This window comes from Microcaecilia unicolor, chromosome 5, assembly GCF_901765095.1.
Source record: "Microcaecilia unicolor chromosome 5, aMicUni1.1, whole genome shotgun sequence".
Classification (NCBI taxonomy): Eukaryota; Metazoa; Chordata; class Amphibia; order Gymnophiona; family Siphonopidae; genus Microcaecilia; species Microcaecilia unicolor.
Window position 1 is genome coordinate 12,325,767 of NC_044035.1, and position 24,053 is coordinate 12,349,819.

The 24,053-nt window shown below is 46.3% G+C and overlaps 1 protein-coding gene across 1 annotated transcript in view; it reads left to right on the forward strand.

Moving 5' to 3' along the window:
• Positions 1–24,053, forward strand: part of GFRA1 (GDNF family receptor alpha 1) — a 294,863-nt gene that overhangs the window by 240,018 nt on the left and 30,792 nt on the right. Inside the window, exon 7 of the mRNA XM_030202657.1 lies at positions 10,782–10,957. Within this exon, the coding sequence (XP_030058517.1) occupies positions 10,782–10,957 (176 nt within the window). The remainder of the gene's footprint in view (positions 1–10,781; positions 10,958–24,053) is intronic.

Sequence of the window (24,053 nt, forward strand, 5' to 3'; positions counted from 1 at the left end):
TTTGTTTACAGTGTTTCTGGGCACATGTCATTAGGAAAGAGTAACCAGGAAAGACTCGTGTGCCAGCATGGTCGGCACCTACTACTACTATTATTTACTATTTAGCATTTCTATAGCGCTACAAGGCGTACGCAGAAACAGCTAAGTAGAAGGACTCAGGTTAAATGGAAACCATCTTCACTGCTGAGTGGGCAGAAACACTTCCAAATACAGAAGGAGCGGAAATCTCTAAATCCCCAGCCGATCCCCCAAGACCTGATTAAAACCTGCTTCTCTCTCAGCTCTAGGATGGGGGTAAGAAGCCCTGAAGACCGGCAGGGCTGATTTACTTCAGCTCTAAGCACAATCTGTAATCCCATGACATTATCTAAAGCTATGCAAGTTTTCCATCCTAAACTTTCATGTCCTAGCATTTCAGACCAGGGGTGATTATGTAAATTTGGTACAAAGACTGGAATGGACAACAAAGCAAACCCCTCCCCCCCCCCCCCCCACCTCTTAATTAAAGAATTAGGAGTGGCCTAGTGGTTGGGGTGGTGGACTTTGGTCCTAAGGAACTGAGTTCCATTCCCACTTCAGGCACAGGCAGCTCCTTGTGACTCTGGGCAAGTCACTTAACCCTCCATTGCCCCATGTAAGCCGCATTGAGCCTGCCATGAGTGGGAAAGCGCGGGATACAAATGTAACAAAAATAAAATAGATACTATTGGAGATTCTACATGGAATGTTGCTACTATTGGAGATTCTACATGGAATGTTGCTATTCCACTAGCAACATTCCATGTAGAAGCCTGCGCGTCCACATTAGGCCACATTGGTGGTCTGCAAGGGCCGACCTCTACATGGAATGTTGGTAGTGGGACTCTGGGCAAGTCACTTAACCCTCCATTGCCCCATGTAAGCCGCATTGAGCCTGCCATGAGTGGGAAAGCGCAGGGTACAAATGTAACAAAATAAACCAGTTCCCACCAGCCTGACTACATATTCCCTCTCTGTCTCCTTTCGTTTCAATGTCTTTTATGCATTGTACAGCTCTCTCTGATTTGCTTTAAAGCGACATCTCCTCAAACATATCCTTTACTAACATCACATGCCAATGCCATTAATGTGCATTATCTGCAGCAGATCCCGGTTTATCCCTAAGGGTTCTGTGACAGATCACATGCAGTAACTGAGAGCCAATGACTTCCTATTCTCTTATTCTTCTCCCCACCCCCACAACAGACACGTAGCCCAGTGGTTAGTGCAGTGGCCTGGGAAACTGGGTTCGATTCCCCCTGCAGCTCCTTGTGACTCTGGCCAAGTCACGTAACCCTCCATTGTCCCAGGTACAAAATAAGTACCTGAATATATGTAAACCGCTTTGAATGTAGTTGCAAAAACCACAGGAAAGGTGGTATATCAATTCCCATTTCCCTTTCCCTTCCCTTATTGTGTAGAAGGACCAAACAAACCAATACCTGCCCCCACCCACCCCACCCCAGGTTCCCTAGTTGCTGACTGACTGATGTGGCTTTACTTTGTGGTTTACAGAGTTTTGGAGAGCGAGGGTGGTATATCAAGTCCCAATCTCTTTCCCCTTCCATTCTGATAAGTATTGCCGTACTGGGACAGACCAAATCGGGTCAATCAAGCCTAGCATCCTATTTCCAACAGTGATCAATCCAGCTCACAAATACCTGGCAAGATCTCCAAAAAGTACAAAACATTTTATGCTGCTTATCTGAGAAATAAGCAGTGTTTTTTTCCCCAAGATCACTCTAATAATGGTTAATGGATTTTTCCTTTAGGAAGCCATCCAAGTCTTTTTTTAAACCCTGCTAAGCTAACCGCCTTTACCAGATTCTCTGGCAATGAATTCCAGCATATAATTACACACTGAATGAAGAAACATTTTCTCCGATTCGTTTTAATTTTACTACTTTGTAGCTTCATTGCATGCCCCCTAGTCCTAGTATTTTTGGAAAGAGTAAACAGATGCTTCACATCTACTCATACCACTCCACTCATTGTTTTATAGATCTCTATCATATCTCCCCTCAGCCATCTTTTCTCCAAGCTGAAGAGCCCTAGTTGCTTCAGCCTTTCCTCATAGGGAAATCGTCCCATCCCCTTTATCATTTTCGTCGGCCTTCTCTACACCTTTTCTAATTCCACTATATCTATTTTGAGATGCGGTGACCAGAATTGAACACAATATTCGAGGTGCGGTTGCACCATGGAGCGATACAAAGGCATTATAATGTCCTCATTTTTGTTTTCTAATCCTTTCCTAATATATCTAACATTCTATTTGCTTTCTTAGCCATCACAGCACACTGAGCAGAAGGTTTCAACGTATCATCAACGACGACACCTAGATCCCTTTCTTGGTCGGTGACTCCTAACGTGGAAACTTGCATGACGTAGCTATAATTTGGGTTCCTCTTTCCCACATGTATCACTTTGCACTTGCTCACATTAAACGTCATCTGCCATTTAGACGCCCAGTCTCCCAGTCTCGTAAAGTACTCTTGCAATTTTTCACAATCCTCTTGCAAATTAACAACTTTGAATAACTTTGTGTCATCAGCAAATTTAATCACCTCACTAGTTTCTCCCATCTCTAGGTCATTTATAAATATGTTTAAAAGCAGCCATCCCAACACAGACCCCTGGGGAACCCCACTAAGTAGTTGGCTTTGTCTCATTAATCCATGCTTTTGAATATGCTCTGTAATCTTGTTCTTTATAATTGTCTCTACCATTTTTCCTGGCACCGACGTCAGGCTCACCGGTCTATATTTATTTATTTATTTATTGCATTTGTATCCCACATTTTCCCACCTATTTGCGGGCTCAGTGTGGCTTACAATACATTGTGAATAATCAAGATACAATTGGTCACAGTACATTTATGGGTACGTTGTGAAGAGTTATAGGAAGACAAATCAAAGTCAAAGATATCTGGGATTAGAACAATAGAATGTAGCTTATGGGACATGATAGGGCGGTAGAACAGTGGCAAAAGAACATTAGGGTATAACAATTTTATCTATGGTGGAGTTTTAGTGTAATGAAAGTCAGGGGATGGGTATTCAGAAGAGAGTGTATTGGTGCTTTTCTATTGGCGTGTATGGGTTCATATGTTTTGGTCTATGCAGTAGGTCTTCTCAAAGAGGTGAGTCTTCAATTTCCCGGATCTCCTCTGGAACCTTTTTAAAAAACCGGCGTTACATTGGTCACCCTCCAGTCTTCCGGTACCATGCTCGATTTTAAAGATAAATTTACATATTACTAACAATAGTTCCGCAAGTTCATTTTTCAATTCTATCAGTACTCTGGGATGAATACCATCCGGTCCAGGAGATTTGCTACTTTTCAGTTTGTCAAATTGCCCCATTACATCTCTCTTGGATTATAGATTTCAGAGCTGCTCAAGGGGACACTTTCTCACATTTTTTAAAATGTATTGATGTCTCAGCTGTCCTCTTTGATGAAAAGGGCTTTAACATGCACATGTGTGCAGATGACGTTGCAATGGTGATTCCATTTTCAAATTTCCTATCAGAAACTAATAATAGGATTGAGTATGGTTTTAGAATTTTAAATGAATGGACTTCTATGTTCCGTTTAAAATTAAATAATGAAAAAAACAAATTTATAGTTTTGGGGACTCAATATAAACCTTTTGGAGAATTAACTCTTACCGTTAATAATATTACATTTCAGTTGGAAAAACAAATTTGGGGGTAAGTTTTGATGAATATTTGTCTTTTGAGCCCCTTGTGAATCAAATCTTAAAGAAAGATTTACTATTATGAAAAGATTGAGGAGATTGAGATCTAATTTCAATTTTAATGCTTTCAGACTTTTGGCACAGTCATTGATTTTGCCTCTAATAGACTACTGTAATATAGCATTAGTAGCAGGGGCGTAGCCAGACTTCGGCGGGAGGGGGGTCCAGAGACCGAGATGAGGGGCACATTTTAGCCCCCCCTGGTGCCGCTGACCCCCCCCCGCCGCCGCCGCCACCACCACCAACAACAACTTTGACCTCCCCCCCCCGCCGACAACCCTCTCGACCCCCCTCCCGTCACTGCCTTCGCCTACCTTTACTGGCGGGGGACCCCAACCCCCGCCAGTTGAGGTCCTCTTCTTCTGGCACAAGGCTTCGTTCTGTTTCTGACATCCTGCACGTTGTACGTGCAGGACGTCAGACTCATAGAAACAGAACGAAGCCTTGCGCCGGAAGAAGAGGACCTCGGCTGGCGGGGGTTGGGTCCCCCACCAGCAAAGGTAGGCGACGGCGGGTTGGCCGTGGGAGGGGGGTCGAGAGGGTCGTCGGCAGGGGAGTCCAGGGCCAAATCTACGGGGCCCAGGCCCCCGTGGCCCCATATAGCTACGCCACTGATCAGTAGATTTGTCAGAAGGCTTATGGAAAAAACTCCAGACACTGCAAAACATAGCAGCTAGATTGATTTGCAGATCTTTTCGTTCTGAATCTGCTGCCCCACTCTTATGAAAATTGCACTGGCTGCCTGTGAGGGTGCGAGCTGTGTTTCAATTGTGTACGATTACTTTTTCTATTTTAAATGGTTTTGCTCCTGCATATTTATCAGATCTTGTGATCCTTTCACAACCTCATGGCATTTTATTGAATAGATTGGCTTTTTTACTGCAATATCCTAATCCTAAAGGGATTATTTTATAGATCAGTTTTTGATGATCTGTTTTCATTTCAGTCTGTGAAATGGTGGAATTCCTTACCTTTCAATTTTAGAACATTAGGTCAGATTAAATGATTTAAGAAAGCTCTTAAAACATATCTTTTCCAGTTGTTTAATAAGTAACAGAATGTATTTTAAATTTTGTAGCTCGCAAGGAATGCTTTGTAATTTTATCTTATTGTAAACCACAGTGAACTTCTGTGGTATCTTGTGAGGTATAAGTGCCAATGTAAATGTAAAAATGTTTCTTTTGGGCTGGTGAAGTCCAAATTATTTCTTGAGATTTCTCAGGTCATGTGTAAGTTCCTGAAGATCTCCAAATTCTCTCTCTCAAAACTCTTGACCATTCCTCTGGGCTGAGACCTACAAAGTAGCTAATAGTAAGAACATAAGAATAGCCATACAGGGTCAGACCAATGGTCCTCTTACCCAGTATCCTGCTTCCAACAGTGGCCAATCCAGGTCACAATTACCTGGCAGAAACCCAAATAGTAGCAACAATCCAGAATCACAAAGAGTAGCAAGATTCCGGAATCCCAAATAGCAAGATTCCGGAATACCTTTGACTTAGATAGGAACAATGTTTTGAAATTGTATTTCCGATACATGTTTGATAGTTTTTTGGGTTCAAAGATGCATATATTTCCTGACACATCAAGGGAATCGCAGACTCGGAGGTGTGAAGTCTTGGCTTTTAAGCCAGGAATCATTGCCCTAGGTGGGACCTTCCTGGCGCGATTCCCTTGTAAGTGTTTTATTTCCTTATTACTTATTTGTTTGAACCTAAGAAATTATAAGAGTTTGTGGAAACAGATGAAGAATCCTCTGCAGCAACTTCCTTCAGTTACCACTGTACCGGCTGCAATAACCGATTAACCTTCCTCCCTCAGAAAATGTGAAGTGTAAGATTAACCATTTTGAGTTTTTCTTATTTTCTTTAAGATTGTTTTCCTGATCTTGGATCCTTCAGTTGTAGACAATTATGTAAATATATATTGTTGAGAGAAATGTTTTCCTTTTTATATTAATTTCTGTATTTCCTTACATTTATGTGATAAATGTGAATGTAATTAAGTAAAATGATAAATAAATAAAATAAAATAGATTCCGGAATCCCAAAGAGTAGCAAGATTCCGGAATCCCAAAGAGTAGAAAGCTTCCCGAATCCCAAAGAGGCTACCAATCCCGGGGCAAAGTAGCTTTCTGCCCTTTGCAGTGGGAGAAGTTCAGGTAGTTACACACAGAGGGGCATAATCGAACGGGGACGACCATCTCTAAGGGCGCCCATCTCTAAGGACGTCCCGGCGAAGGGGCGGGGAAACCCATATTATCAAACCAAGATGGGCGCTCATCTTTCGTTTTGATAATACAGTCGGGGACGCCCAAATCTCAACATTTAGGTCGACCTTAGAGATGGTCGTCCCCGGTTTTTGGTGATAATGGAAACCGAGGACGCCCATCTCAAAAACGACCAAATTCAAGGCATTTGGTCATCGGAGGAGCCAGCATTCGTAGTGCACTGGTCCCCCTCACATGCCAGGACACCAACTGGGCACCCTAGGGGGCCCCACAGTGGACTTCACAAATTGCTCCCAGGTGCATACCTCCCTTACCTTCGGTGCTGAGCCCCCAAACCCCCCCCAAAACCCACTCCCCACAACTGTACACCACTACCATAGCCCTAAGGGGTGAAGGGGGGCCTACATGTGGGTGCAGTGGGTTTTGGGTGGGTTTTGAAGGGCTCAAATTTACCAGCACAAGTGTAACAGGTAGGGGGGGCCTGGGTCCGCTAAAACTGCTCCAGGGACCTGCATACTGCTGTCATGGAGCTGGGTATGACATTTGAGGCTGGCATAGAGGTTGGCAAAAAAAAAAAAAAATTTTTTTTTTTTAGGATGGGAGGGTGTTGGTGACCACTGGGGGAGTAAGGGGAGGTCATCCCCGATTCCCTCTGGTGGTCATCTGGTCAGTTTGGGCACCTTTTTGAGGCTTGGTCGTGAAAAAAAAATGGGCCAAGTAAAGTCGACTAAATGCTCGTCAGGGACGCCCTTCTTTTTTCCATTATTGGCTGAGGACACCCATCTCATAAGCACGCCCCAGTCCCGCCTTCGCTATGCCTTTGACACGCCCCCATGAACTTTGGTCATCCCCACGACGGAAAGCAGTTGAGGACGCCCAAAATTGGTTTTCAATTATGCCGATTTGGACGACCCTGAGAGAAGGACGTCCATCTCCCGATTTGTGTCAGAAGATGGGTGCTCTTCTCTTTCGAAAATGCCCCTGACAGCTTCCCTGTTGCTGCTAATGGGGCCTGCTTCATGCAATTCCTGTTGCTTCCTTTGTAAAGGCTTAGTCAATAAAGGAATTTCCTTCTTCACATAAAATACAGAGCTAGAGTTATTAACCTATGTGCTACTGCCTTTAACACACATCCTATATAATAATTTGCACCTCCAACATTCTGCGTCTGGATGCCTGGGTTCATAACATCCAATCCCACTCATTGCCCTGCCCTCGCATCAAAATGTAATGACATCAGAGGGCGGAACAATGAGGGGAGAGGGAAACAATGAGGCGAGATGATGTCAGGAGGAGAGAATCGCGGGACATCGAGGGGAGGAAGGGAAGGGCAGGGCAGAGGAGAATTGATGGACATGGATGAGAGGACAGTCATAGGTGCCCCATATAAGAGGCTTGGGGAGGCTAAGCCTCCCCAGCCCAACCGTGACCTTCCCCTGCTGCTGCCCCCCCAAACGCAGGGCTGCCTGGCGCAGCAGCGCTGCAGCCAGGCAGCTCTTGGACGGTCTCTCTGCTCCTTTCCACCCTTAGCTCCCCGATCGACAGCCCTCCTCTCCGTTCCTCCCCCTTGCGCGTGTTTAACCCTTTTACTTTCAGGCGCAGCGACGGCAGTGAAAAGGACAACACAGTGGACTCGCCTCCAGCTTCTCCCTTCCCTCACACAGTGTCCTGCCTTCTGCAATGATGCATTTCCTGTTTCCGCGAGGGCGGGACACTGTGTGAGGGAAGGGAGAAGCTGTGTTGTCCTCTTCACTGCCGTCGCTGCGCCTGAAAGTAAAAGGGTTAAACGCGTGGGAGGGGGGAAAAGGAATGGAGAGAAGGGCTGACAGGGAGCTGAGGGAGAGCAGGGAGAATCGCTGGACATGGATGGGAGGCAGGGGGAGAGAAGAGATGGCTGGAATTGGAGAGGAGGGCAGGGGGAGAAGAGATCACTGGACAGGACAGGAGGGGAGGGCAGAGAAGAGAGGAGAATTGCTGGACATGCATGGATGGAGGGGAGGGCAGGGGAGAGAGCAAATTTGCTGGATATGGATGGAGGAGAGGGCAGGGGAGAATGAGAGTTGCTGGACATGGATGGATGGAGGGGAGGGCAGGGGAGAGAGGAGAATTGCTGGACGTGGATGGATGAATGGGGGCAGGAGAGAGGAAATTTGATGGATATGGGTGGATGGAGAAGAGGGCAGGGGAGAATAGAGAGTTCCTGGACATGGATGGAGGGGAGGGCAGGGAAGAGAGGAGAATTGCTGGACATGGATGGATGAATGGAGGGGGCAGGGGAGGGGAAATTTGCTGGATATGGGTGGATGGAGAAGAGGGCAGGGGAGAATGGAGAGTTGCTGGACGTGGATGGGTGGAGGGGAGGGAAGTCAGGAAGGAGAGGCACATGGATGGAGCGGAGGGAAGAGAGGAGAAATGTTGGACATGGATTGAGGGGAGGGAAGAGAGGAGAAATCCTGGACATGGATGGACTCTGTGTACTCTTTATCTTTTAAAAAATACTATAAATAAAAATCACAAAAAAAGAAAGATTAAAACAAAAAAATAATAAAATACAACAATGTGTATCTGATACCTCTGGAGCATACAGTGGGGGAAATAAGTATTTGATCCCTTGCTGATTTTGTAAGTTTGCCCACTGACAAAGACATGAGCAGCCCATAATTGAAGGGTAGGTTATTGGTAACAGTGAGAGATAGCACATCACAAATTAAATCCGGAAAATCACATTGTGGAAAGTATATGAATTTATTTGCATTCTGCAGAGGGAAATAAGTATTTGATCCCCCACCAACCAGTAAGAGATCTGGCCCCTACAGACCAGGTAGATGCTCCAAATCAACTCGTTACCTGCATGACAGACAGCTGTCGGCAATGGTCACCTGTATGAAAGACACCTGTCCACAGACTCAGTGAATCAGTCAGACTCTAACCTCTACAAAATGGCCAAGAGCAAGGAGCTGTCTAAGGATGTCAGGGACAAGATCATACACCTGCACAAGGCTGGAATGGGCTACAAAACCATCAGTAAGACGCTGGGCGAGAAGGAGACAACTGTTGGTGCCATAGTAAGAAAATGGAAGAAGTACAAAATGACTGTCAATCGACAAAGATCTGGGGCTCCACGCAAAATCTCACCTCGTGGGGTATCCTTGATCATGAGGAAGGTTAGAAATCAGCCTACAACTACAAGGGGGGAACTTGTCAATGATCTCAAGGCAGCTGGGACCACTGTCACCACGAAAACCATTGGTAACACATTACGACATAACGGATTGCAATCCTGCAGTGCCCGCAAGGTCCCCCTGCTCCGGAAGGCACATGTGACGGCCCGTCTGAAGTTTGCCAGTGAACACCTGGATGATGCCGAGAGTGATTGGGAGAAGGTGCTGTGGTCAGATGAGACAAAAATTGAGCTCTTTGGCATGAACTCAACTCGCCGTGTTTGGAGGAAGAGAAATGCTGCCTATGACCCAAAGAACACCGTCCCCACTGTCAAGCATGGAGGTGGAAATGTTATGTTTTGGGGGTGTTTCTCTGCTAAGGGCACAGGACTACTTCACCGCATCAATGGGAGAATGGATGGGGCCATGTACCGTACAATTCTGAGTGACAACCTCCTTCCCTCCGCCAGGGCCTTAAAAATGGGTCGTGGCTGGGTCTTCCAGCACGACAATGACCCAAAACATACAGCCAAGGCAACAAAGGAGTGGCTCAGGAAGAAGCACATTAGGGTCATGGAGTGGCCTAGCCAGTCACCAGACCTTAATCCCATTGAAAACTTATGGAGGGAGCTGAAGCTGCGAGTTGCCAAGCGACAGCCCAGAACTCTTAATGATTTAGAGATGATCTGCAAAGAGGAGTGGACCAAAATTCCTCCTGACATGTGTGCAAACCTCATCATCAACTACAGAAGACGTCTGACCGCTGTGCTTGCCAACAAGGGTTTTGCCACCAAGTATTAGGTCTTGTTTGCCAGAGGGATTAAATACTTATTTCCCTCTGCAGAATGCAAATAAATTCATATACTTTCCACAATGTGATTTTCCGGATTTAATTTGTGATGTGCTATCTCTCACTGTTACCAATAACCTACCCTTCAATTATGGGCTGCTCATGTCTTTGTCAGTGGGCAAACTTACAAAATCAGCAAGGGATCAAATACTTATTTCCCCCACTGTATTATTCATTATACACCCTTCCCAATTATTACTTATCATGACAGAACATTTCTGCTAACGGTTCCCTTAAAAACATAATCGCCATTACATGATAACCTTGCTAGCGCCCGTTTCATTTGTGTGAGAAACGGGCATTTTTTTTTTTTTACTAGCTATTGGATAAAACAGAGCCTGTGGTAAAAGAATGTACTTTGATGGTGTTAGCATGTGCTCGTGCTGATACATATTTTCAAATATCCTGGTGAACATGTTGTGATAATCCCCCAGACTCTAAACTAAAACCCACATGTCTGTGAAGGACCTTAAGTGGGAACTGAGAAGGAAGTGACCTGGAACAAGAATGAGAACAGAAGCTGCAGGGAGGGCTGGAAGGAAACTGCTGTCTCTGTGTGTGTTCATTACTAGCCAAGAAGGATTCGATGAAGCTACATTTAAACTATACAGAAGAAACTCTGACTGCTAGTGCTCCACACCAGCAAAACGTTTTCCGTAGCTCTTCCATCGCTCTTTAAAAAAAAAAAAATGTTTTCACTGTGTTTCTAATTATCTGTGGAACCTTATATGCTTTTGATTTTTTTTTTTTGACCTTGTGTAGGAAACTCGATTCAAGCATTTGGTAATGGCACCGATGTCTGGGCCCAGCCAGACCCTGCGGCACAGACCACGACAGCCACCACTACAGTTAAGGACCCCGTTCAAGTCAAAATGGATCTGGAAAGCTCAAAGAACGAGATCCCCACACATGTCTTACCAGCCTGTGCAAACATGCAGGTAAGGATGGGAGAGTGCTTCGAGCTCCGATGACTGTCCCTCAGGAACAGGTAAACGGAAATAACAGTGAGATATCATGGTCAGAGAGAGGGTGATGATTCCAATGCGATTTTAAACCAGAGGAGCCTGTGAACCATAAACCTACATTACCCAAACTGTAAAGGGCTGAAATATTATTTGTTACATTTATATCCCACATTTTCCCACCTATTTGTAGGCGCAATGCGGCTTACATAGTACCGGAGAGGCCTTTGCAGACTCCGGTGTGAACAAATACAAAGTGATGTTGTGGTAAGATAAAGTCCATGTGGCAACAGCCACACTAGGGAATCGTACAACGGAAGAGTTGTGTTATGTCCGTTACGTACTTTAGTTTTGTTGTGTTGCAGAGATCAGGCATTTATGTTGGATCGGCTGGGTATGCCTTTTTAAACAGGTTAGTTTTTAGTTTTTTTTCTGGACGTTTAGGTGGTCATACGTCATTTTCTAGGCTATACAAAACAAGTTATGCATCTAGCTTCTCCTACATAAGCACACGACTATGGAATGGACTCCCATATGCAGTGAAAACAGTACATGACCACCTAAACTTCAGGAAATCCTTAAAAACCCACCTCTTCAAAAAAGCTTATCCCACCGATCCAACATAAATCCTCACACCCAGCAACACAACACAATCAATGTTCGTACTGGTCAATTTACTTTCCTCTTTCCCCTCGACCCCTTGACGCCTGAATAACAATCTTGTATTTGTTATCAACCGGAATGGCAAACGCCTTTACGGTACTTTGGAAGCCACATTGAGTCTGCAAATAGGTGGGAAAATGTGGGATACAAATGTAACAAATAAATAAACAAACTGACGGATTAAAGGAGTGATGAAGACGAGATATGGGCAAAATTACAGACCTGGCTCTGTAGGGATTCCTGTCCCTGTGGCTCAGTTCTAATCCCGGTGCTAGGGGTAGCCTAGCGGGTAGTGCAGTAGCCTGAGAACCTTGGGACCGGGGCTTGATTTCCGCTGCTGCGCCTTGTGACTCTGGGCAAGTCACTTAGGGATCCTTTTACTAAGGTGCGCACAAAAATGGGCTGCAATAGTGTGGGCGCGTGTTTAGGGTGCAAGTAGATCCATTTTTCAGCGCGCCTGCAAAAAAAGGGCCTTTTAAAAAATTTGCTGAAAATGGACGTGCGGCAAAATAAAAATTGGCACGCGTCAATTTTGGGTCTGAGACAGGGGCGTAGCCAGACCGACGAGAGGGGGATCCAGAGCCCGAGGTGAGGGGGCACATTTTAGCCCCCCCCTCCCGGTGCCGCCGACCCCCGCTTGCCGCCAACTTTCACCCCCCCTTCCCGCTGCCAACCCTCTCGACCCCCCCTTCCCGCTGCCAACCCTCCCCCACTGCCATCGCGTTCCTTTGCTGGCGGGGGACCCCAACCCCTGCCAACTGAAGTTCTGTCGGCCGAGTGGCATTGCTGAACCCCCTTCCCGCCGCCAACCCTCTCCTGCCACGTACCTTTGCTGGCGGGGGACCCCAACCCCCGCCAGCCAAAGTCCTCTTCTCGGCTGCGCGGCATTGCCGAATGGTCTGATCAAGTTTGAATCTGTTTCTGTGCGTGCGTCTAACGTCCTGCACGTACAATGTGCAGGATGTCAGACGCACGCGCAGAAACTTGATCAGATCATTCAGCAAGCAATGCCGCACGGCTGAGAAGAGGACTTCGGCTGGCGGGGGTCGGGGTCCCCCACCAGCAAAGGTACGCGGCAGGGGAGGATTGGCGGTGGGAAGGGGGGGTCAAGAGGGTCACAGCAGGGGGGTTCAGGGCCAAATCTACGTGGGCCCAGGCCCCCATGGCCCCATGATAGCTACATCCCTGCACAGGGGCATAGCCAGAACTCAAGGTGGGAGGGGGCAGAGCCCAAGGTGGGCCGGCACATTTTTGTCCGCCGCCCTGCCACCACCCCCCCCCTCTTGCTGCCACGCCGCCGCCACCTCCCCACCCACTGCCGCCGCTGTCAACGTATTTTGGCTGGCAGGGGTACCCAATCCCCGCCAGCGAAAGCACCACCCAAACAAATACCTTGTCGGGCAGGGGTCCCCAACCCCCGCCAGCTGAAGCCTTCATCCAGCACTGGTTTCCAGTGCCGCCACCTTGCCTGCACTGCTCTCTCTTCCCCTCACGTCCGGCACTCACCTTTTAGTGAAATTGAGGGGAAGAGAGAGCAGGGCAGGCAATGCGGCAGCACCAGAGACCAGTGGTGGATGAAGGCTTCAGCTGGCGGGGGTTGGGGACCCAGAGCAAATTTGGGGGGCCCAGGCCCCCGTGGCCCTACATAGCTACGCCATTGCATTCCAGAATGCATTAAGGTTTCCAAATGGGAATAGCAATGATGTTCTTGTCACTATTATTCCATCAGGAAAACCGAAGCAGAGAGAGGGTAAATGAATCACCCAAGGTCCTGTACAGAAACAGCAGTAGGAATTTTTCCGGCCTTGAACTCAATGTACCACGTCTCTTCCATATCAGCCAAAGATCAAAGTCTCACTCCCACGAAAAAGTTTCTTACAGTTTGGCGCATTGAACTTCTCAAGTGGGAAAAAGCCCTCTCCTTCACTGAGAAACCCAAACTCTTCAGCACTGAAAAAGTAGAAGAGGAAATTGCAAAGATAATAAAGAAGAGAGGATGACGGCAGGGAGCAGTAGGTTATATGCTGAGTCTTTTTCTGCTTGTGCAGGGGAGAAGGGTTATAAATTGGTATCACTTGTCGTAAAAGTGGCCTAGTGCTTTGTTCCTGAGGATCTGATGGAAGGGATGAGGAGCCCTGTCAAAGTTCTGCTTCAGAACTAATTGGCACTTAGAGTAGCAGTAACAGTGCCTGGAAGCGAGAAACGGGGCCACCAATAGTTATCTCCTCCAAATTGTATAATATAGTCTTTGAAGAACAGAGACGTTCCTAATTGGCCCCATCTTCTTGAATGTCTTGTTGTTTCTACTGGTTAGAAGCCTATTGAAACAAAAGGAACAGCTTGTATGCTGCCTTCATCAAAGTGAAGGCAAGCATTTCGGACGGCTTGTCAATAAAAAGCACCAGGCTCTTGAGAATGTTTATTGATTATAATGTACATCGGAGTCCACTTAAGTAGATACTTGCTAATGAAATAGATCTGATTTCTCCGTCTTATCCATCATGAACATGTCACCTCTAGGACAGGAGGACACAGGAAATGGGCTCAGGGATACAGTGCCTGACATGCCTGACATCTCGAGGACTTGGGGGCTCAGAGGATGGACATAGGGATACAGAGCCTGTCACCTCTAGGACTGGGGGGGCTCGGGGGATGGGCATAGGGATACAGAGCCTGACATCTCTAGGACTGGGGGGCTCGGGGGATGGACATAGGGATACAGAGCCTGTCACCTCTAGGACTGGGGGGCTCGGGGGATGGGCATAGGGATACAGAGCCTGTAAATTCTAGGACTGGGGGCTCAGGGGGTGAACATAGGGATATAGAGCCTGTCACCTCTAGGACTGGGGGGCTCGGGGAATGGACGTAGGGATACAGAGCCTGTCACCTCTAGGACTGGGGGCTCAGGGGATGGGCACAAGGATAGAAAGCTTTTTACTAGTGGCTAAAACTGATTTCCACTGAAAAGTGATTGAATAGGGTAATTCTCAATAGACAGGGGTCCATAAATTGGGGCAGGCAGTCCTGAATCTTCTATGTGACCCCTTTAAGTGAAAAACAGTTTTTAAAGCATTGTTTTATCTTTTTTTGAAGAAAGGGGCTCATCTTGTGGCTGCTTTGTGGATTACCGTTTTTCTAAAGGACTGTAAGCGTCAGTTCCAGTCTAGCGTTCTAGATTCGTTATCATAGCTATTGTGAATTGGAGAGTAAGAATACACCTGATCAAAAAAGTGTGGCTAGTGTTCATATTTTCTGAATTGTTCGTGATTTTTGAGACGGTGTTCCTGTTATGTGCAAATCAAATATACACACATTGTTCTCTAACTACTGAAGTTGAATTTGTCCACCTATGATCAGGGTACAGACCACAGGCCAGTGTGTCCCAGAGACCTTAAAGGAAGCACACGTCTACGAACAACCACTTACATTTGGTTTTATACTTATATCTGTGTTTTGTTGTATGATCTAGTGTGTTTGCTTTTCCTATCTGATTATGCATCTCTTTTCTAAAATTTTAATTGTACACTGTCCATACCTGAAAATTTTAAATAAACCCTAAACCATTATCAGTGATCCCTGTCCCATGTTCAAATATTTACCTTGAAATACAAGGAATCCAAGGACTATTTCTGTACTAAATTATTCTGGGACTCCAGAGTGGCGGAGTGGCCTAGTGGTTAGGGTGGTGGACTCTGGTCCTGGGGAACCGAGCAACTGAGTTCAATTCCCACTTCAGGCACAGGCAGCTCCTTGTGACTCTGGGCAAGTCACTTAACCCTCCATTGCCCCATGTAAGCCGCATTGAGCCTGCCATGAGTGGGAAAGCGCAGGATACAAATGTAACAAAAATAAATAAAATTCATCCATAGACATATGCTTGCATAAGCGATATGCATACACAACAATTTTGGAGATGCCCACCACGTGCTGACAAACACACCCCCCTACTGGAGAGTCCTGGAACTGGTTAAAGACAGAGGCTAAACCCCCTGACCCCCCATCCCCACCCCCACTGTTCTTGCTGATACTCCCAGACAGGGCTAAGATGCTATCCCTCCCACTCCACCGGGTCACGTTCTGGCTTCTCCCCCCTTCCTTCCTCTACCCCATTCCCGGAGTTCCAAAAGCCAGAGGTGGCAGCGATTCCCATACTCTGCCCTGCCGCCAACTCTGGCCTCTTCTCTACTGCGGCTGCCTGGTCCGCCTCTGAGGAACCAGGAAGTTATATCAGAGAGGTGGCTACTGTAAAGAGAAGAGGCGGGTGCCAGCGGGAGGACAGCATATAAAAATCGTGCCTGCCGCCGACTTTTGGAACATGAAGAAAGAAGGTAAACAGGGAACGGAGTGGAAGAAGGAAGGGAGAGATGCCACTCCCAAAAGAGTGCCACCTGAGGCCCCCACCTCAGGTAGTCTAATGCTCGGGCCGCCCCTGCCCCCAGATAATACTGTTTCTGTATCCCCCTACCCTTTGCACCTCAGCTCCTGAATTCCAGAGAGACGAATGTAAACAGATTTGCATTATACAATTCTGACATTATACGATAAAGAATACGGGAAGTTTTTGACTGTAGCAAATTAACAGGAGATGATTTAATACTGAGAGAATAAATTATAGACAAAGAAACACTATAAATATTGATTGCATGTTTAGTGCTAGAAGATTTAGCTCCTGTCCTTCCGGTATCAGCTGACAGAATGAGGTCAGCTGTGTGTTACGATGAGTGATTTACACGGCACCCTATTGGCAGCTCTGCCTATACAGCCCTTCCTCAACCAGTCGTATTTCACAGCTTCTCCGTTTATGACGGAAAAGCCTCCTGTGTTCTGTAGGATCAAATGTTCAGCAAGCGTCGGGCATTTTCTATTTACATATTTTAATTTTATGCAGCTTTTCATGGAGTCTGGTTCATAAGTCTCTTTTGTTTTTAATCTGCCCTCCATTCTATGCCTGATTTTATTTCTAGACTGTGCCACCGCGGGTTCTGCACAGGAAACTTATGTGTAGACCAGGAGGTAGAGTTTGAAGTGGTGTAAGGGCAGGCAGCAAAATTCAGTCATTCTACATGTACACAGGGCCGCGAAGGGAGAGGGGCAGGGGGGCAAAATTCCCCGGGCTCGGCCTCCAAGGTCTCTCTCCCTCTCTCTCTCTCTCTCCTGCTGCCGACGGGACCCGGGTGGTCGCGTCCCAACAGGAGCAGGAGAGAGAAAACTCTGACGCCGGGCCAGCGCTGCTCCTTGCTCTGCCTCTACCGCCGTGCCAAGTGGCTGCTTTTACCCTCAGGCTCATGCTCGGTTTTGAAACCGAGCTTGCGCAACGAGAGAAAAAAGCAGCCGCAGGGGCAGGGCAGGCATGGAGTGAAGAGCAGCATTGGATTATTCCGCTGGCAGGGCCTCGGGATGCCCGCCAGCCCCAAAGTATTTGAGTTGCGACAGCGATCCTGGGGGGGCGGAAGCGGTGATCCTTTGGGGGGTGCTGCAGTGGCGATGATCTTGGGGGGAGGGGGGAGGGGGGAGGGGGCGGCCCTGCCCCAGGCCTGGCTCAGTCTCTCAGCGGCCGGATGTATGTTCTGTACCTAAGAGAGGCCAGGTCTAAAACGTGCATAACGGCAGAGATGAGGTCACCACTTACATACATGTTCACTGGGGCCATTTAAACAGACAGAGCTGCTGAATATATGAATAAATTAAAGTACTACCGTCAGAGCTTTGCCTTATCCAGAAGCCATGACTACTGAAATCAGGCCTTTAGAAGCTGTTTTAGTAAGCTGCAGTAAAGTTTTGCACTTTTTTCAGAGACGGGAAGGCGGTAGAACTAGAGGACATGAATTGAGGTTGAAGGGGGGGCAGACTCCAGAGTAATGTCAGGAAGTATTTTTTCACGGAGAGGGTGGTGGATACATGGAATGCCCTCCCGCGGGAGGTGGTGGAGGTGAAAACGGTAATGGAATTCAAACATGGGTGGGATAAACACAAAGGAATCCTGTTTAGAAGGAATGGATCCATGGAAGCTTAGCGGAGATTGGGTGGCAACGCCGGTAATTGGGAAGCAAAGCCAGTGCTGGGCAAACTTCTACAGTCTGTGCCCTGAAAATGGCAAGGACAAATCAAACTCAGTTATAAAGTATTGCATACCATGTATAATGATTTTATCTTGTTGGGCAGACTGGATAGACCGTGCAGGTCTTTATCTGCCGTCATTTACTATGTTACTCATGTTACTGCGTGTTTAACACAAAAGTGATAGGTGCAAAGCCTGTGCTGTAAATGCAGGGGTTGTGCCCTGCCTCTGTCCTGCATTTACCATCAGGGCGGTCAGTTAAAGCAGCACAATGCCAGATAACACAAAAGCACCCGCACTATCCGTAAAAGCACGTAACAAAGTGCATGCCCAGGAAAGACACAAACTGAACAAAAGGGGAGGTGTTGTTCCTGGGGGATTTCAACTTGCTAGATTGCACCCGATGTTCAAAGCTATTTAACCGGCCAAACGCGGCTGTTGACCGGTTAAACAGCATATTAAGCTAATATTAAGCAGAAGATAACCCGTTGAATATTACTGGTTAGCATCTAGCTGCTAAGGAGGAGATTCTATATATGACATTTAAAATATAGACGCTGAAATCAGTACTAGATCTAGGCGCCGATTATAGAATACGCTTAGTTGATATTTCAGTGCTTAAATTTATGCGCATCCATTTACAACAACAAAAACTTGGTGTAAATCCCTGCGCGCAGGGCCACCGAGAGGGGGGGGGACAGGGGGGACAAAATTCCCCGGTGCTGGGGTCTCTCTCCTTCTCCTGCTCCCAGGCCGCCGGTGCTGCAGTCCCTGGTCTCACTCCGCCCACCCTCGGCTCCGTCGACAGCCCCTCTCCGTCCGCCCCTGGGCCCCCTGCATTCAAATCGGCAGTGCCTCACCTCCGTGTGAATGCGGCAGATCGCCTCCCTTCGGGCCCTCCCTCACTGTGTCCCACCCTCGCGGAAACAGGAAGTTACATCAGACTAGGGCGGGACACAGTGAGGGAGGACTTGAAGGGAGGCGATCTGCCACTTTCACACGGAGGTGAGGCGCTGCCGATTTGAATGCAGGGGGCCCGGTAGCGGACGGAGGGGGGCTGTCGGTGGGCATGTGGAGACCGGGAACTGCGGCGACAGGGGTAGAGATTGGGGGGGTGGCGATGGCGGCAGCGGCTGGCGGGGCCCGGCTCAGTCTCTCGGCGGCCCTGCCTGTGCGTACATTTAGGTGCACTAGGGCCATATTCTATAACTGCACATGTAAATTTTGGAGCACCAGCCATGCCCCTTTCGAACTGCGTGCATGAGATATTAGGCACAGTTTATTACAGAATACGCTTAGCGAGTTGTGCGCGTAAATTCTAATCAGTGCCAATTAGTGCTCATTATTGCTTAAGTGCTGTTATCAGTGCTCATTAGCTTGTTAAATTATGCGCATTGTTATAGCATCCACACCGGTTTCAGTACTGATCTTTAGTCACACTGTATAGAATCCTGGGGTAACCCACTATATCGTGTGATAGAGCCGATTAGGCTCAGATGTTCAGTGCTAAACTCAGGGCTGGCGGAACACGGTAAGCAGGGTATCCATGGCAGGGGGGGCGCCAGAAACCCATGCTTACCCTGCACTACAGCTCTCCCAAGAAGACCTACCTTGACCCTTGTAGGCCGCCCTGGTGGTGGACTGGCCTCTGCGGCTGCAGGGGCAGGAAAGAATCCCACTCTTTCCTGCCCCCTGCTGCTCCTCCGTCTCCACTGTGTTGTTCTGTGCCGCGGGCTCCTCCACCGTATTTTAAAACTGGCTGCACTCCTAGTGGTTCGTGCAGCAGACTTTGATCCTGGGGAACTGGGTTCAATTCTCAAATAATTGGCAAAAAATGACCAGTGAATAATTAGGTAAATCTATACGAACTCTTTGGAACACTAATCAGTGAGCTCATCAAACCTCTCAAGGTGTTTTGTTTTACCAAGGAGAAAACCCTCAGAAACCTAAAAGATTTAAGAAAATCCTAGGTTTACAATGGCGACAACTGTGTGCCGTTGTTAAGCTTCTATCACTGGGAAAAACTCCTTGTAGTTAGAATTTTACTTTTTATTTCTTTTTAATTGTCTTTCAAAAAGCTCCAATACATATTGTATATATATCTTTTAAGTATTGCCTTAGACTCTATGACTTAGACTCTATTCATCAACGCCAAATAACAGCAACAGCACTTAGCTTAAAGTCCGACGGGGCCGCCGTTTCACCCGTGTGGCTTCCTCAGGAACATGCGCTGTTTCTTATGGCTTGCAGAGGTCTACAAAAACCAAAAATTATGTAATTACAAAACCCATGCAAAGAGTCTAACAACGGTACACAATTGTCGCCATTGTAAACCTAGGATTTTCTTAAATCTATTAGGTTTCTGAGGGTTTTCTCCTTGGTAAAACAAAACACCTTGAGAGGTTTGTTAGGCTCGCTGACTAGTGTTACAGAGAACTGGGTTCAATTCCCCACTGCAGCTCCTTGTGACTCTGGCCAAGTCACTTAACCTTCCTTTGCCCCAGGTACAAATAAGTACCTTTATATACTAGCTGCTTTGAAAGTAATTGCAAAAACCACAGAAAGGTGGTACATCAAGTCCCATTTCCATATTTACAGCTCCTCCAGTCCAAATACCCATCCTTTTGAGCAGAATAATCCAAGGCTGTGCCTGCAGCACATTTGCAGCAAGCTGTCTCCTCTTAGGACCAGGCCTCCCTCTCTGTCCTCTCTCTCCCAAAGGTGTACCTCTCAGGCTCCTTCCCTGTTCTTACTCCCAGTCTGGGTCACCTCTGTTCCCCACCCGGAGCACTCTTTCATTCCATGGTTAAATTGGCAGAAACCTCCACTTCGTTCAGTCTTAGGTTGTTTGGGCCTATCCAGGACACCCCCCTCTCTGCATGGTTCCTGGCGGAGGGGGTGGTGGTGGTGGTGGTAGAGACAACCAAAGTCCATGTGCTCTGCATAATAACAACTTTTCATACCTCCAGAACTCCACCCCCACTGTCATTCAATAACCAGAAACATTTCCCTCAGCACTTTCCCATTGGGACTGGGCTTCTCCCTCTTAGCTCATCCCCCCCCCCCCCCCCCCCAGTGACTCATAAGGAAGGGTTTCTCATCAGTTGAGTAATCCCCTTTATAATGGGAGTTTGCGTGTGTTTATTTAATTTATTGATTGATTTTCATATATACTGCTTGCAGGCCTCAAATCTATCGAACTAAGGAACATTCAGGTGCAGCAGGTATTTAAGTACTGGCCTGGGTGTTTCCACGTACCTGAGGTGGATTACAAGACCCTGAGGTCAGGAGAGTATCCTAGACCTGTGATGAATTATTCTACCCCATTCATAAAAAAAGTTTACTCCATTTCCATGGGTACAAGATTGTCTGATAAAATCCTGTGAATATAAGGATTCTGTCTCTCTCTTTACCCAGCCAGGAATGTCAGTTCCAAATTTTTGCCTTGATTCGGGCTTTGTGAATATTCTAGAAAAAGTACCATAGTGAAGCATTGGGTGTTTGTATGTGTGTCTTTGTGGGTGTTTTAGGGATAACGTAATACCATCTAGTAGATATAGAAATATAATTGGCTGCCTGGCTCATATGCAAGGGAGTATCCCAAGTATTTATTCCTGGAGAGGCAATCATTGACCATCTCCTGGATGAAGTGGGATTGTATGTGCTCACAATTTAATTAATATTGCTACTACATATACTGAACCAATGACATTTAATCATGGGTTGTTTTATATTTAAGTCCTTTGACTCTTCTCTCTCCGTCTTTGCTCATATCCAACAGATCGCCAAGACCTGTCATTTCTTTCTTTACAACATCCGTAAAACCCGCCTTTTTCTTTCCGAGCACTCTACCAAAACCCTCATCCACACCCTTGTCACCTCTCATTTAGACTACTGCAATCTGCTTCTTGCTGGCCTCCCACTTAGTCACCTCTCCCCCCTCCAGTCGGTTCAAAACTCTGCTGCCCGTCTCATCTTCCGCCAGGGTCGCTTTACTCATACTACCCCTCTCCTCAAGTCGCTTCACTGGCTCCCTATCCGTTTTCGCATCCTGTTCAAATTTCTTTTACTAACCTATAAATGTACTCACTCTGCTGCTCCCCAGTATCTCTCCACACTCGTCCTTCCCTACACCCCTTCCCGTGCACTCCGCTCCATGGATAAATCCTTCTTATCTGTTCCCTTCTCCACTACTGCCAACTCCAGACTTCGCGCCTTCTTTCTCGCTGCACCCTACGCCTGGAATAAACTTCCTGAGCCCCTACGTCTTGCCCCATCCTTGGCCACCTTTAAATCTAGACTGAAAGGCCACCTCTTTCACATTGCTTTTGACTCGTAACCACTTGTAACCACTCGCCTCCACCTACCCTCCTCTCTTCCTTCCCGTTCACATTAATTGATTTGATTTGCTTACTTTATTTTTTTTTTGTCTATTAGATTGTAAGCTCTTTGAGCAGGGACTGTCTTTCTTCTATGTTTGTGCAGCGCTGCGTACACCTTGCAGCGCTATAGAAATGCTAAATAGTAGTAGTAGTAATCCAATTCTTTATATAAACACTAGATCGGTAGTTAACAATGTTGTATGAATTTGTGATTTTTTAGAATTTATTTATTTATTTGTAGCATTTGTACCCCACATTTTCCCACCTATTTGCAGGCTCAATGTGGCTTACACAGTACCGTAAAGGCATACACCAAGTCCAGTTGAGAACAAATACAAGGTTATGTTGTAGTCGAATAAGGTAGGTGCGTTTCAGGCACCCACCATGAAGGTTGAAGGGAGGGAAGATTGTAAATTGTCCAGTACAGTCATTGGTTGTGTTGTTTTGCCAGGTGTGGGGATTTTACGTTGGATCGGTGGGGTAAGTCTTTTTGAAGAGGTTGGTTTTTAATGATTTCCTGAAGTTTAGGTGGTCATGGATTGTTTTCACAGCTTTTGGAAGTGCGTTCCATAGTTGTGCACTTAGGTATGAGAAGCTAGAAGCATGGGTTGTTTTATATTTAAGTCCTTTGCAATTTGGGTAGTGGAGGTTTAGGTATGTTCGTGATGATCCGGTTCTGTTCCTGGTTGGTAGATCTATTAGGTCTATCATGTATTCTGGGACTATGCCGTAGATAATTTTATGGACCATGGTGCAGATTTTGAAGATGATCCGTTCTTTGATTGGGAGCCAATGCAACTTTTCTCGGAGGAGTTTAGCATTATCGAATCATGTTTTGCCAAATATGAGTCTGGCTTCTGTGTTTTGGGCGGTCTGGAGGTTTTTGTGAGTTGTTCTTTGCATCCCGCGTAGATTCCGTTGCAGTAATCAACCGGGCTTCTTAATTATTACTGAGACGTGGCTATCCTTGCAAGAAGATCCTAGATTGAAGGAATTATGTCCCCCCAGATTATAAGATTATTCATGTCCCTAGGCAGAATAAACGAGGGGGTGGTATTGCTATTGTATACAAATGCTTTCTGAAGCTTAAAATTCTTGATAGTTGTAGTTCTCAATATTTGGAGATTTTGTCATGTGTAGTTTCTGATGATTCTTTTAAGGATTTGCAATGTTTTACTGTTTATTGTCCCCCTGGGAAGTGCAGGTTAGCAAGAGAGAATAATTTGTTAGTAGGAGACATAAATTTGCATTCAGAGCAAAAATCAGATTCTAAGGTATCAGACCTATTGGATTTCCTATCAGCTTTAGGATTTACTTATGCAGATGCAAGACGTTCTCATGAAAAGGGTCATTTATTGGATTTAGAGACTTATTCCTGTTCACAAAATTCCTTTATTTCAAACATTTTATATGACCGGGCTCCCTGGTCTGATCATTAGCTCTTTGAACTAACTTTAACTTGGAAAGATTATTATAAGCCATTGCCTAATCTACATTTTAAACAGAGGGTCAGTTCTAGAGGTAAAATTGATTCATTGGAATTCTGGAAAAAAAAGTGGACAATGTATTGCATGATGATGTCAAGAGTAAGGTATGGATTGAGACTGGGAACAATCTTCCAAGAGTGTGGTCGATGAGATGGCCCCTTTGAGATTGAGTAAGATTGTTAGAAAATCCGATAAATGGTTCACTAAGGAATTACTTTTTAAAAAAAAAAGGAATGTAGGAGGTTGGAAAAGCATTGGAAGAAAAATCCTACAATGGAAAATAAGATACTTTGGAGATCAAAGATTGGGGTATATAAACGATTTCTGATCGCAACTAAAAGAGATTATTTCTCAAAACTAATTGAACCAGATCAATTAGATTTTTCCAAACTTTTCAACCTTGTACATTCACTTACATCCGTTACGGACAGAATGGAGAATTGGTGATGCCCTTTCTGCATCCACGTTGGCACTTTAAGGCC